Genomic DNA, 12595 nt, shown 5'->3' with positions numbered 1-12595 from the left:
TTGAGCTCTTCTAAATATATTCCTGGCCATTGTTCAAAATGAAGGGAAGGCCAGTGATGATTATTTCTGCACTTTCACTCCATTGATCATTGTGAGAGCTGCAATGCAAGCTTAAGATTGTCGTTCCTAGACAATTTCCTATAAACCTAAAAAAAAAAAAAAGATAGAGCCCTATATCAATTGAATGCCATTGTCTTCCCAACTTCTTCTAAGGAGTGTCATCTTCGACATGGTAGTTTTGGTTCCACCCACCCTGCCCCGCCCCCAGCAAAAGCCACTATGGCAAAAGCTTTTTTGCCTTTTTCTTTTTAAACCCCAAAATGCCACTAGTGTTCCATGGCTTGTTTTTCCCTTGTTACCATGGTATCACAGGCTGAACTGTTTGTTATGATTGTGCTCTCGAATTGTGTGTGTACGTGCATGTGCACATGTACAGCTATATAAAAGGACTTTGAATTGCTTGAGTTGGGTGTAACAAGGACCGTTTCTAAGCTCGTCATTGTTGTGTTGCTCCTGCAGCAGTTGCCAAAGACAGCGAGGTCTTGCAGATTGAAAAGTGAAGTGAGAGGCTGGATATTGATGGCGCTGTTTTGAGCTAAGCCTGTCAGGAAAGGCAAAGAACAGGCAGCTTGGGCCTTAAAGCAGGCAAGTGGAAATATTGACAGCAGAGCTTGTGGAAAGTATGTGTGTATGCACGTATGTATGAGTGTAGTTTGGTTTAGTGGTTAAGGAATCAGGCTAGAAGCTGGGAGATGGTGAGTTCTAGTCCTGCCTTAAGCCCAAATCCAGCTGGGTGACCTTGGGCCAGTCCCTCTCTCTCAGCCCTAGGAAGGAGGCAATGGCAAACCACTTCTGGAAAACCTTGCCAAGAAAACTGTAGGGACTTGTCCAGGCAGTCTCTGAGAATCGGACACGATTGAATGGATTTAAAAAAAATGAGAGAGAGAGAGAATGAGAAAGCATAAAGTGGTTAGGAAAGGCAACAGACTTATAGCCAGGTAAACAAAAATAAAGTCATGTTGGAAGAAATGGGACTTAATGGAAAAAAAAAAATCTCTTGGTGTATCTTTTGATGGATCATGCCTGGAAAAAATGAGGCACTGATCACCTCAGACGGTGTTTCCTGGTTGCCCTGATATGACGCAGAGTGAAGGTTCTGATCCATGGGCCCAACCCCAAGTGCCTAGTCCCCACTGACATTTTCTGCCTTGTTACATAAACAAAAGTCATAAGCAGTGGGGGTCACAATTTCATTTTTAGTCTCCTTGCTCAATGGTTTTCCAGAAGCCCCCTTGATGATGGAGAAGTGTGTTGCCTCTTCATGCATTTAGTGGCAATTGCTTAAATGTGTCATGAAACATACAAATCCTGTTTGCTTTTTCTGCTGAGTGGGACCCTGGACTTCAGCCCCAAAAACCTGCTTTAAAAGCACCATTAATCCTTAGAGATGCTATGCTGGGCTGGGGCTTCCTGCTTTCCACAGTGGCCAGCTAGATGACTTCTAGAAGAATCAGTAGTTCTCCCTTACACTGCTGCCCTTCCAGTTGTCGATACACAGAAACATAACATTGCTCCATATGGGAATTCTGCTTTGGCAATTTTTGCTTAATCATCTCATGACATCCTTCATGCAATTTTCATTTCACTACTTCCCTTTCTCTGTTCCCCTTTAGGCAGACTCCTAGAAAGCCAGAATGTACAGCTGTGTGTGTCCATGTCTGCACATGGAGATAGGTGTATTCTGCCAGCATTATTTCTGTTCTCATGCTTGGCAGAAGAAAAGATCACCTGTAGATCTGGCAATGTCATTTCTATTTATGTAAGGCTTGAAGTGTCCAGACATAAAGTGTCATTTATATTTATGTAAGTGTCCAGACTGCCATACTTAGTTTGGCAGTAGCAAATGGCTTCATGGCTTTTTTCCTGCCATCTTGACAATGCACATTTTAAGTGGTGCACAGTCTACCACATACAGTAGCTGCCCTGTACAAGCCCCATTGAAAGGGATCAGTCATGCAAGCTTGAGTCACAATTAAGTGCTTCTGCTAGAGTCAGCCTTATAACACCTTGGAAAGGTTGCTGTGCTCCTTTTCAATATGGAGAAAGTAGACTTGGTTCATTGACTTCAGCAATCAGACTTGCAGACCATTAAGCCTGTTGTCTTGGGTGACTTCTATGTAATATTCGATTATCCATCTGTGAATAACTCCAAAACCAGTTTACATCACCATCATAATCCCCCATCCCCCAAAGTAATTGAATACGGTGACCCAAATGCAGTCACTGTCATGTTCACCGTTTCGATGTGCTTGGTACATCGTAACGTTTCGCATGTCATTAGCCAGATGCGTGTTTCATCTCTGAAGGGAGGACGGTTCCTGCTTGGGGAATACTTATCTCTTGGCTGTGGGCTTGGAATGTGTTTGGGTTATCTCATGTGTTCAAGGTTGCTTTCCCAGGCTAGAGGAAAGACGGTTATAGGCACCTGGGATGGGTGGTGATGATTCTGCTGGTAGGGAGGCGGGGTTACGTTTGCAGCCGAGGGTTTTTAGTTTGTATTTGGCATGCTTTCTGTCATTCTCAGCTTTCTCTGTATTTGCCTTAGTATCCTGAATAAATCAGATTTCATTTAGCAACTTCTTGTGAGTCTGAGTGTTTGGGCTAGGTAACCATTACAGTCACCGTCTTTAGCCTTGACAGTCTTTACTCCTGGTATCGTCTCCTGTCGTTGGTCTTTTAACATAGCCTTTCTGTCGAGTTACAAAGGCTGTTAAATATGAAGGCTGTTTTAAAATGACCCCCATCATAAGATAATATATTTGCTGGGAGATTTTGCTCTCCAAATGATACTCCTCAGCCTCTGTTCAATAATAGTATTCAAGATTCAAATTCAAGGCCATATAGAAAATCCAGAATGAGTCAAATAAATGACATGTGAAACGAGATTACAAAGTGGATGATGTGGAAGAAAGGGAAATGACACAATCCTATAATTTATTTATACATATTTCTATATGCTGCTACCTCCTGCAAATCTAGGTTGCTTACAGTGCATTAAAACTATGTATTGGCAAATACTTTGTTTTTGTAGAAATGCCCAGTGGCACCCTGAATTTGGAAAGTAAAACTTCAAATCTGAGAGCTTTGGAAGGAGATGGCCTGAAGTATTAGTACCTGAGATGCTGACATTGTGGACTGTTGGGTTGTATTGATATATTATATTATATGTATGCTTGGATTTTAAACAGATATTTAGTCTACCTAAAGTCTTGGTAATACCTGTGAAAAGCAGAGTTAGAAATGATATATTGATAGTCTAAGTAATTGGTTGGCTTTAATGTTGTAGTCAATGCAGTGTAAGGTGTAATCATTAGTGGTTGGAAGCAGTCTTTGCAGAGTTCTGTAGAATAAATGACTGCCACTTTTGCTTATGCATCAGGTTGAGGATTGTGACATACATCCCACAAAGTTCAATGAAATTTCTCCCTGAGGTATGTGGGTGGAACTGTGAGCTCCAGCTAATTTGAGTGTATTGCCTGGAACTATCCTTGAGGAATTTCAGTGTTTGATGAAGTCAAGCCTAATTGAAAGCACGTGAAAGCAACCAAGGTGCTTTTTTTTTAATGGCCTAAGCCTCATACCTTTTTGATAATTCTGTTGGGAAGTGTCCTGCAACAGTCATCTTATTAGATTCTCCCCCCTATCATGCACATGTGTCGTATGCAACTTGGCAACCTGGCAAATTGTAGATGATCAACTACCAATTCAGTGATTCCATATTTTTGTTAGATGTCTAATTTTGTTCACAAGAGAAGGTAGGCTATATGAGTTCCCCAGAGCCTAGGCCAATGCATGGTCTTTCAGCCATGCTTACTGTAGAACAATACAGCTGGGAATACAAGCATGTAACCACCCTAATCAAGTATCATGGTCTTCTAAAGAGCATGAATGTTCCTTTGACACAGCTTAAGAGAATCCATCAAATTACCATACAGGAATGGTGGCTATAGTTGGGCTGATGGGTCACAAGGCAGTTAAAACTGGGATCCAGCAATTGCTGTCTGTCTACATGAGAGTAAGAGTAAGGAAGGCTAGAGCAGTTGAATGAACTTGCAAAGAAACGAGAACCGGATACTGACAGTGACTGAAGAACTGAAGCTTTGAAACAATCAACAAAGAATAGTGCCAGAGGGGCTGTGATACAAGAGTGTGAAGCTGTGTTAACTCTGAAGTAATTAATACTCCTTTCTTTGGAAAATCTCCAGAATGGATCTGAGGGTTAAGGTTATATCCTGAATGTGGCCACTGGATCTAGCTAAAGTGCTGGCACTTTTCTCTTTGGGATAAGTGAAGCACTGACTTCCAGAACCTGCTGCTCACAGCAAAACTTCAAAAAGGGGAAAGGGGAGAAAAGGGATAGAGAGCTTAGACATTAGGCAACCTTCAGGAAGCTCCTTTGCAGATTATAATCCCTGCCTCCCTCCCTCTCTCTCTTTCTTTTCAGATGCATTGTGGATAATCGAGTGACTCGAGTCGCTTGGCTCAACCGCAGCAGTATTCTTTATGCTGGCAATGACAAGTGGTGTTTGGACCCCCGAGTGGAGCTAATTGCCAACACCAAAACCCATTATGCCATCCGGATAAATGATGTGGATGTGTACGACGAGGGACCCTATACTTGCTCAGTACAGACAGATAATCACCCCAAAACATCACGGGTCCATCTCATTGTGCAAGGTAAGACTTTCTGGGGAAGCTTGCTCTGGTCTGGTCTAGCCTGGAGGAAGACCTCATATGCACAGCCTAAGAAGATGTAAAGGAAGCTCTGGAATCTGAGAAGAAAGTTGAACGTGAAGATCAAATAAGCTCATGGCATTTAGTGCCTCCAGCTACTGCTTGGGGGAATGTAATGTCCCCTTGTAGAATTCAGAGTAGTTTATCTTCTCCTTTTGTGGCATTCTGACAAACACAGCAACCCTGTGTCTAGATGAGGAATAGTTACCCTGCAGGCTATATGTGGTCTTAGAACTCCTTTTGTGGCTCCAGAGCAACCCAAAACATTAGAACTCAGGCATAATTTCCCATTGTTTGGGAGCCAAGAAGTAGACGAGCATGTTAAACCTACCACAGCTGTTTTAAATTCAGTTTTTCCACCATGGTGAAAGAAGGAGAGGCTAAAAATCCTGCTCCTGCCTCAGTTGCACTACTGTGAAGCCCCACTGCTATTGTCCACCCATGAACAAACAAACAAACAGGCCCCTTGCTGTAGAAAAGTGTTTGCTACCCTGTTCTGGATCTAGCTATCCTCTGTCCTATTGGCACCTGGCTCAGAATCCCCAATCCTTTCTTAGCTCCACCTTCTTCTAGATTAGGGGTGAATTGCCAAAGGCCTCATGGCTACATGCGTCCACCAACCTTTTTTTTTTTTTTTTTGATAGCCCTTGGTTTACCCCAACTTCCAGTAGAGGTTCCCATTATTTTACGTTTTATGTTGAAACACACACGAACATCATAGCAGAACTCCACACAGAAGCTTAAACACAGGATCCCCTCAACTCTTCCTGCAAATCCTGGAAAATGCAGAAAATCCAGCCATCAACCAAGTGTGTGACATAGCTCCACTTATTTTGTCATACTCTCTCACCAGCAATAGCTTCTCTCTCTCTCTCTCTCTCTCTCTCTCTCTCTCTCTCTCTCTCTCACTCACTCTTTCTCTCTCAGACACACACACACACACACAGACAGAGAGAGACAATGCTGAGTGTCAGTCCCTAAAGGTTGCCTGCCCCTTTTATAGTCAATAAGATTTAGCTCCAATTCAGTGTGCCTGTGGTTCAGCGAAGGAGCATCTGTTTGTGTGAAATGGACCAAGATTCATTTCTGGCCATTTCAAGAAGGAGAAGTTTAAATGTTTATGGAATGTTTTTGAGAGGAGCAGGAGCAGGAGGATTTTTTCTTGCCTTACCATCAGCTATTTCTCTTGGACTTTTCTTGGCAGCCCTTTTAACACAGTTAGAAGACTGAGTATTGGAATTCCATCTAGGGCTAATTTTCAAGTGCTGATAGATACATCGATTTGGAAACAAGCTGGGTCAAGAAAGACATTGGTCTCGTACACCAAGTTGACCTGAGCTAATCTGCTGTCAATAGGCTGGACTATGGATGTTATTGACAAACCAATGAAAGGCAAAAAAAAATCAGGATTTTTTTCTGCCCTCTTCCCCCCCCCCCTTCCTTTGAAAGGAAATTTATTTTTTTTAAAATTTGCTCTATATCAAGAAAATATAGAGCAAATTCCTCCTCCAAGCATACACATCTCCATACACATGGAACAGCTAACAGGGAAAGCATTTCCAATCTTGGCACTTTCTGTTATCTTTCAAACTTATCGTGTCTGTTTGCAATTCATGCATCAAAGCAGATCACACTAAAAAAAAAAACAAAGCTATAATCAGGAAGCTGGAGAGTAGTAATTACTTACCCATCCTTTCTGATCCTCTGGTATTTAAAATCAATCCTGCTTCTATTTGTTGTTTTAGTTTTATTATTTTACTTCTTCTCTTCATGAATAATTGTGGAAGGAAGATATATGGTTTCCACAAGAGACCAGCATGTTCTGTCAGTGGAAGGCATTATAAGGTCTTGTTCTTTTAAGAAGAAGGATAACTAGTTATCCAGACGGGAAGTTGCTCTTACTTGACTTTGAAGTTAATTGGAATTGGGAGTATTCAGAACATTGTAATATCTAGGAAAGGTATGTATGTGTGTGCACATTTCAAAACCTAGTCAATCAATTGTCATCATCTCTGGAACAGACTGAAAAAAACTGTGGAACCAGGAATGTCATAACTATTTAATTTACTATCATGGCTTTTTTTTTTTTTAGACAAGGTTCACACATCTTCCAGGCATTTGCAAACTATTGTGTATGGTTTCAGGTGTTGTACAACCTCAGCCAATGGTGCTGGGTTCAGTAACAGATGGATGAATAAACCAGTGTTTAGTACAATGCTCAGTTCCAGGCTTTGTATTGCATTAGGCCAACATTTTTAATGTGTGTTCTACATCAGACACATACATTGATTTGATGGTTGTTAATAAAGTTTTAAGACACATTGTCATGGCATCAGAACCCAATGTGGGTTATGCGGAAGGCATGTTCTTCAGTGTTCTGCAGAAGGATATAGAAACAAGCTTGCAGGAGCCCTGTTTCATTTTCAAAACAATACATGAAAGTCACCCACATATTCACTGTAATAGTTGCATTGCTTTACTGTATCTCTTTTCTTTGCAATATCTGGTAGTGATATACAAAATGTGGTGCTTGTCTTTTCAGTTAAAGATGTAGGGATGGGGGAACATAATTGTCTGATAATAATCTTTCATGGTTCCAAAAATATACCTCACCATCTGCTGTAGATGAAATAACAGGCTGTTCCCTGCATGGTTCCTCGGTGCAAATATATTTAGGGGGAGATGTTATTCCTCACTCCCTTTCACCACCCCATTCATGGGAACCATAAGCAGGGGAGGCACTGTGTCTTTTTTTTTACCTTGGGACATGAGCTGAATTTAAGGGTTGGGGAGTCACAAACACAGCAGACTTGTTAGTGCTGTCAGATATACCTACTTTCCTTCAGTAGCCCCCAAACAATAACAGAGCATACTACCACTTCATTCTGCAGGGGGCTAGGAGAAAATGATGGCTATTTCAGATGGTGACCAGCGGTGGCAACATATTTTATTTTTATTTTTACACAGTTCTTCACACAGATTTGTTATTAGTTGGTTGGTTTTTTAGTCTGCATAATTTTGTCACTCATGTGAGCTTACTTGAATGCTCAGGAACAAGATGGGAAATTACAGGACTGCATCAGATGTTTGCATAGGTTTGTTTTCCCTTTATTTTGGCTGCATAAATAGCTCTGTGGCATAAAGTCAAGGAAAGGGTCAATATTTGTGAATAGTGTTGCAGCAGCAGATGTCTTACAAAGTCTTAATGAGTTCCATCTAGTTCAACTATTGTCTATACAACAATGGCATATTTTTCCAAGATTTAGTATACCTTTCTTGGTCTTGACTAGGATTGAATTAGGGATCTTCTGCATGATGAGCAGATGTGCTGCTTCTAGGCTATGGCTAGGCTGTTGCCTGATGCAGGCTGGTTTGCCCAACATCCTTAACCAAGTTAGTTACAGACTGGTAGCATATGGTGTGCTACATTTGGCTAGTTTTAGCTGTTTAGCGTGATTTTTATGTTGTTAATGGTTTAGAATAAACCCAATCTATTCAAATAGTTTATGGTTCAAAGTATTGTTCAAGCTCATAGAACGGATTACTTAAAAAAACACGCTAAAATTGATGGTGCAAACTCAGTCACTGGTACAAAGAGCAAAAGCAATTTGAGATATTTCCATGCTTAATATCTACAGTGAAAAATTATAAACTCTCTCTGTGTGTATGTGTGTGTGAAAAATTCAAGGAAAAGCATAGGCTGGTGCAGTCTTAAGAGCAAAACTTTTACCGTTCCTTTCAGGGTGGCTCACTTTCACATCCTTGAAATGAAGATGTAGCAGTGATCTTAAGAGCTGTGTAAATATTCTTCCATAAAGCAGTGGTGTTAGACAAATGCAGCTAGATGCCACACAGTCCTGGAACATGGAGGTGGGCCTATAGAGGAAGAAGAATTAAAAGAGTCTTGCAGGAATAGACTTGTGCCTATCTACAGTATCTGTTACCCACAGTGGTCACATAATAGCTCATGCAGGTTATAACATCTCATCCTCATCCCCAAGATTTGCTATGTAGTGGCATGTGGACCTTCATCTAGCCATCATTGAGAATAGCCACTGATGTGACTAATATTAATAAAGATACTCCACAGGCATCCATCTTACATTAAGTCAGACCACTGGCTTGATACTTGTCCTGCAAGGCTTCAGATCTTTCTCAAATCTGTGTGCCAGTGTTAGGTACTGAATCAGCAATTTTTATACTGGAAACTATTAGCTTGATGACCTTTGTGCTATATTCCCTCTCTGATGTGTTTTCTCTTTCCTCCTTGCAAGACCTACATCTTTGGAAACCAAAGCAGGAAGAGTGCCCCCAAAGATGAACCTTCTAAAAGACTGGACTGATGGCTGCAGAGAAGGAAATCTATTACCTTTTCTGACTGATGGTCTTCCATTCTCTCTTGAATATATTCCTCCCTTTGCAAAGCCTACTTTAGATTCTGAGCAATAAACATAAATCGTGAGGTACATTAAAGATTTATCCACAGCCACAAGGTTTAAAAACCTGTAAGAACAGTTGGTTTAATTCAGCAGCTGAAAGCAGATGACTGTGCAGCATGTCATGCCTTGTCATGAATAGATACTTTGTCCATTGCCCTCTGTAGGAATCATAGCTTTATAACATCAGTGGGCTTGGACTGTGACACTGGGCCTGCCAACTTGGAATGCCATCTTGAAAATGTTGACCTTTCCCTGAAGAAGCTGCTGCCTCAATAGGGTTTTTAAATTAGTTTGTTTAGCAAGGAAAAGTGTGAGTTCCAAAGAAAAAAGGAACACATTTCCTGCATGACAAAGTGCCCAAACATATTGTCAGCCCTTTGAGGTAGTCCAGACAGGAAACCAGAACCATGTGTACTAATACTACCTTTATTGTAAGGCTACAGTAGAGGAATCTTTCAAGTCTGAATGCACTTTCCCCCTCCCCTGCCTTTACATTTTGGAAAACTGGGAAGAGTCCTGCTGAGATGCTTTCTCCACCCCCATCCCTCCTTTGGAGTCATATGTCTTTTATCAGACTGTTGTCTGGGCTGTGACTCTTCCTCCCGTCTCCCAAGGTCATTCTCACAGCCCATTACACATATTGATTTGGGTATGATCAAAGTGATCAGTTACAGATTACTGATAAATAACAAGAAAGTACAGTTGATGGTGGATAAATAGATTAGCTGACCTCAGAGAAGTGGAGATCACTTGAGTTTGTGTGCAAGACCCTTGGAGAAAACGTATGGTGATAGAGCTGAAGACATCCTACAAGGACAAGTTTCTGTATATTTCTTAGAAAAGTGCAAACTCCCTAAGAGAAAAAAAAAATCTACCTATGGACAATTCCTTCATTAGGGGCAATCAGGATGCCACCAGAGCATGTTCAGCTTCTCCAGACACTTATTCAGGCTAAATACTATGAAATTCTGAGGGTGAGGAAGAAACAGAATACCCCATAATTAACCTAGCTGTTGCTGTCAAGGAGTCTACAGTTTAGAATCAGATTCAGGATAGAGCGGTTAGGAGTCCTGACATACAACAGTTCCTTGCCTTATTTTATTAATAAGTCCGTCTCTCTCCCCCCCACCCCACCCCTTCAAACTGTGCTTGCTTTCTTATGTACTAAGTTCTCCTTGTGAAAGTTCAGTTTTCAGGAGTACAATGTATTTAGATCATCATTACCTCCCATTCTATTCTGTTCTTTTTTGTTTATGAGCAAAATGCTCCATTGCCAAGGTTAACCACCTGCCCCAATGGGACAGGTGGAAATCAATAGGAATTATTTTCACATTGTTATAACAGCCATTGGAGGCAAATGATGGGCCCAACATCAGGGCAAAAAGGTAATAGGAGATGTTCAGTAGAGCTCTCAACCTCTTTTCCTCAATTATAGGAGAAAGCCTAGGGCAAAATTCTCCAACTTAGATAATGAGAGGAACATTTGATGCACAATTTAATTTTTTTCCTGGGTCTCACTACATTCTCTCTGGGCAGGGACATCTCTTCCACTTGCCTCAGCATTCTACATATATAGACCTTGGCACTCCAGTGATGGATGGACTCCATTGAAGAACCTGAAATTCAGATTGGGAAACTGTTAACGTGATGCATGAATTTGCCCTTTGTTTTCAACTTACATATGGCATTAAGGCTGAAGTATTATCTTTTGAAGTAGCCTGTTATGAACTCAGTGGAATTTCCCACTAAACATTTAGAGGAAGTTATTCTAGGTGAAGCTCAAGTGTAGTAATCACAGACAGAACTTTGTGTTTGATGAATGAATATCAGCTCTTCTCCTGCCCCTCGTCCATCTTTCTTTCCATCTACCAACTTCCAAAAAGCATAATGTCCATTATTAATTCATGCAATAACCCTGTGACATAATAAGATCCTCCAAAAGATAAGTGCAATTGAACCCCAGTCTCCAAGGCCCTTTTTCAATCCCTGGACTGTCAAAATATGTTTAATGCTAGTGGCCACCTGACCGTGACTAATTTGTTTCTATCTTCTTCCCCACCTGTTGGCTGTCCTGCATCTGGGATGCCACAGAAGATTCATTAAACACTCCAGGATGATGGTGTCTGCTACAGAATGTACAGGTAGTCCTCATTTAGCAACTTCCTTGTACAGTGACCGTTTGCAGTTATGACGGTGATGAAAAAGTAACTTTGCAACCGATCTTCACATTTACAACCTTTGCAGGTCTGTAAAGCAAAGGAAAGGTGAAGTCAGAACATAAGCCTAGTCATGGTTTCACTTTACAACTACTTTGCTTAATGACCAAATTGCAGGTTGTAATTGTGGTTGCTAAATGAGGACTACTTGTACTTATCAAATTGCTTCTGTAAAACAAGAGGCCAGAGCATTTGTGATTCTAAGCAACATGTCTGATAGCAGCCAGTACCCCACTGCCTGAGATTTTGGTAACTCTTTTGCTTTCCATACCAAAAGTTCATCTGCTTGCCCAGTTTTCTGGGGCAATCTGAAAATCATTCTTTAGAGCATATTTTACTTTAATTTGTTTAATCAACTCCTTGATTTGGATGTTTGTAATTAAATATTGCCTTCTGACTGAGAGCATGGATTTAATAAAATGTGGAGGTTGAGAAACTCAGGTGAAACCATTGGAATAGCTGCTAAAAAAAAATTGCTGTCTGGCCTGTGGAAGCCTTTTTACCTGCAAAATGTAGTTACTGTATATTATTGCAAACAAGCTGAGAAGTTTAGGTGAAAAAGAGACTCCAAAAATTGGGTTTGGCTTATCCACAGATGGGCACTTTATATATACTCATGGATAAGCTCATCCGTGGATAAACTAACCCCTGAATTTTTAACCAAACTACCATGAAAAATGGATAAGCTGTGGATTACCCACAGATAAGTCAGTTGTGAAAATTGAAACATACAAACATTTTTCATGGTAGATTGGTAAAAACTCAAGGGTCAGTTTGTCTGTGGATGGGCTTATATGCGAGCATATACGGTATTTAAGGTTTTGCAAAGTTGGCCTTTCTCAGACTGATGTATTCATAATAAAGAAAATGAAGAGGCCAAATTAGATTTGTATTTGTCAGGTGCTCCAAAATATTCTCATCTTGTAGAATACATTAAGAAAAGTCCACCTTATCTCAAGGCTGATGAAAATGGACTTTGTGAAGAACTGTGTGCTTTACCAGAGCTTAATCTCACTTAGACACAAGAATTTGCATGATAGAAAATGATGGAATGCTAGCACAAGATGCAAGGAAGGAGAAGGGTGTTTTTAAAAAGAAGAATCTGAGAGATATTTGGCTTCCCGGCTTCTTATCAGCGTCTTTAGC

At 40.8% G+C, this 12595-nt stretch overlaps 1 protein-coding gene across 3 annotated transcripts in view; it reads left to right on the top strand.

Annotated features, from left to right (window-relative positions):
* Positions 1-12595, top strand: part of NTM (neurotrimin) — a 643325-nt gene that overhangs the window by 515212 nt on the left and 115518 nt on the right. For all 3 annotated transcript variants that reach the window (XM_063311185.1, XM_063311186.1, XM_063311187.1), the window contains one exon: positions 4505-4737. In XM_063311185.1, coding sequence (XP_063167255.1) covers positions 4505-4737 — 233 coding nt within the window. The remainder of the gene's footprint in view (positions 1-4504; positions 4738-12595) is intronic.

This window comes from Candoia aspera, chromosome 9 (genome assembly GCF_035149785.1).
Source record: "Candoia aspera isolate rCanAsp1 chromosome 9, rCanAsp1.hap2, whole genome shotgun sequence".
NCBI lineage: Eukaryota > Metazoa > Chordata > Lepidosauria > Squamata > Boidae > Candoia > Candoia aspera.
Note: the sequence above shows the minus strand (reverse complement) of the source record. Positions and strands in the feature narration are given on the sequence as shown.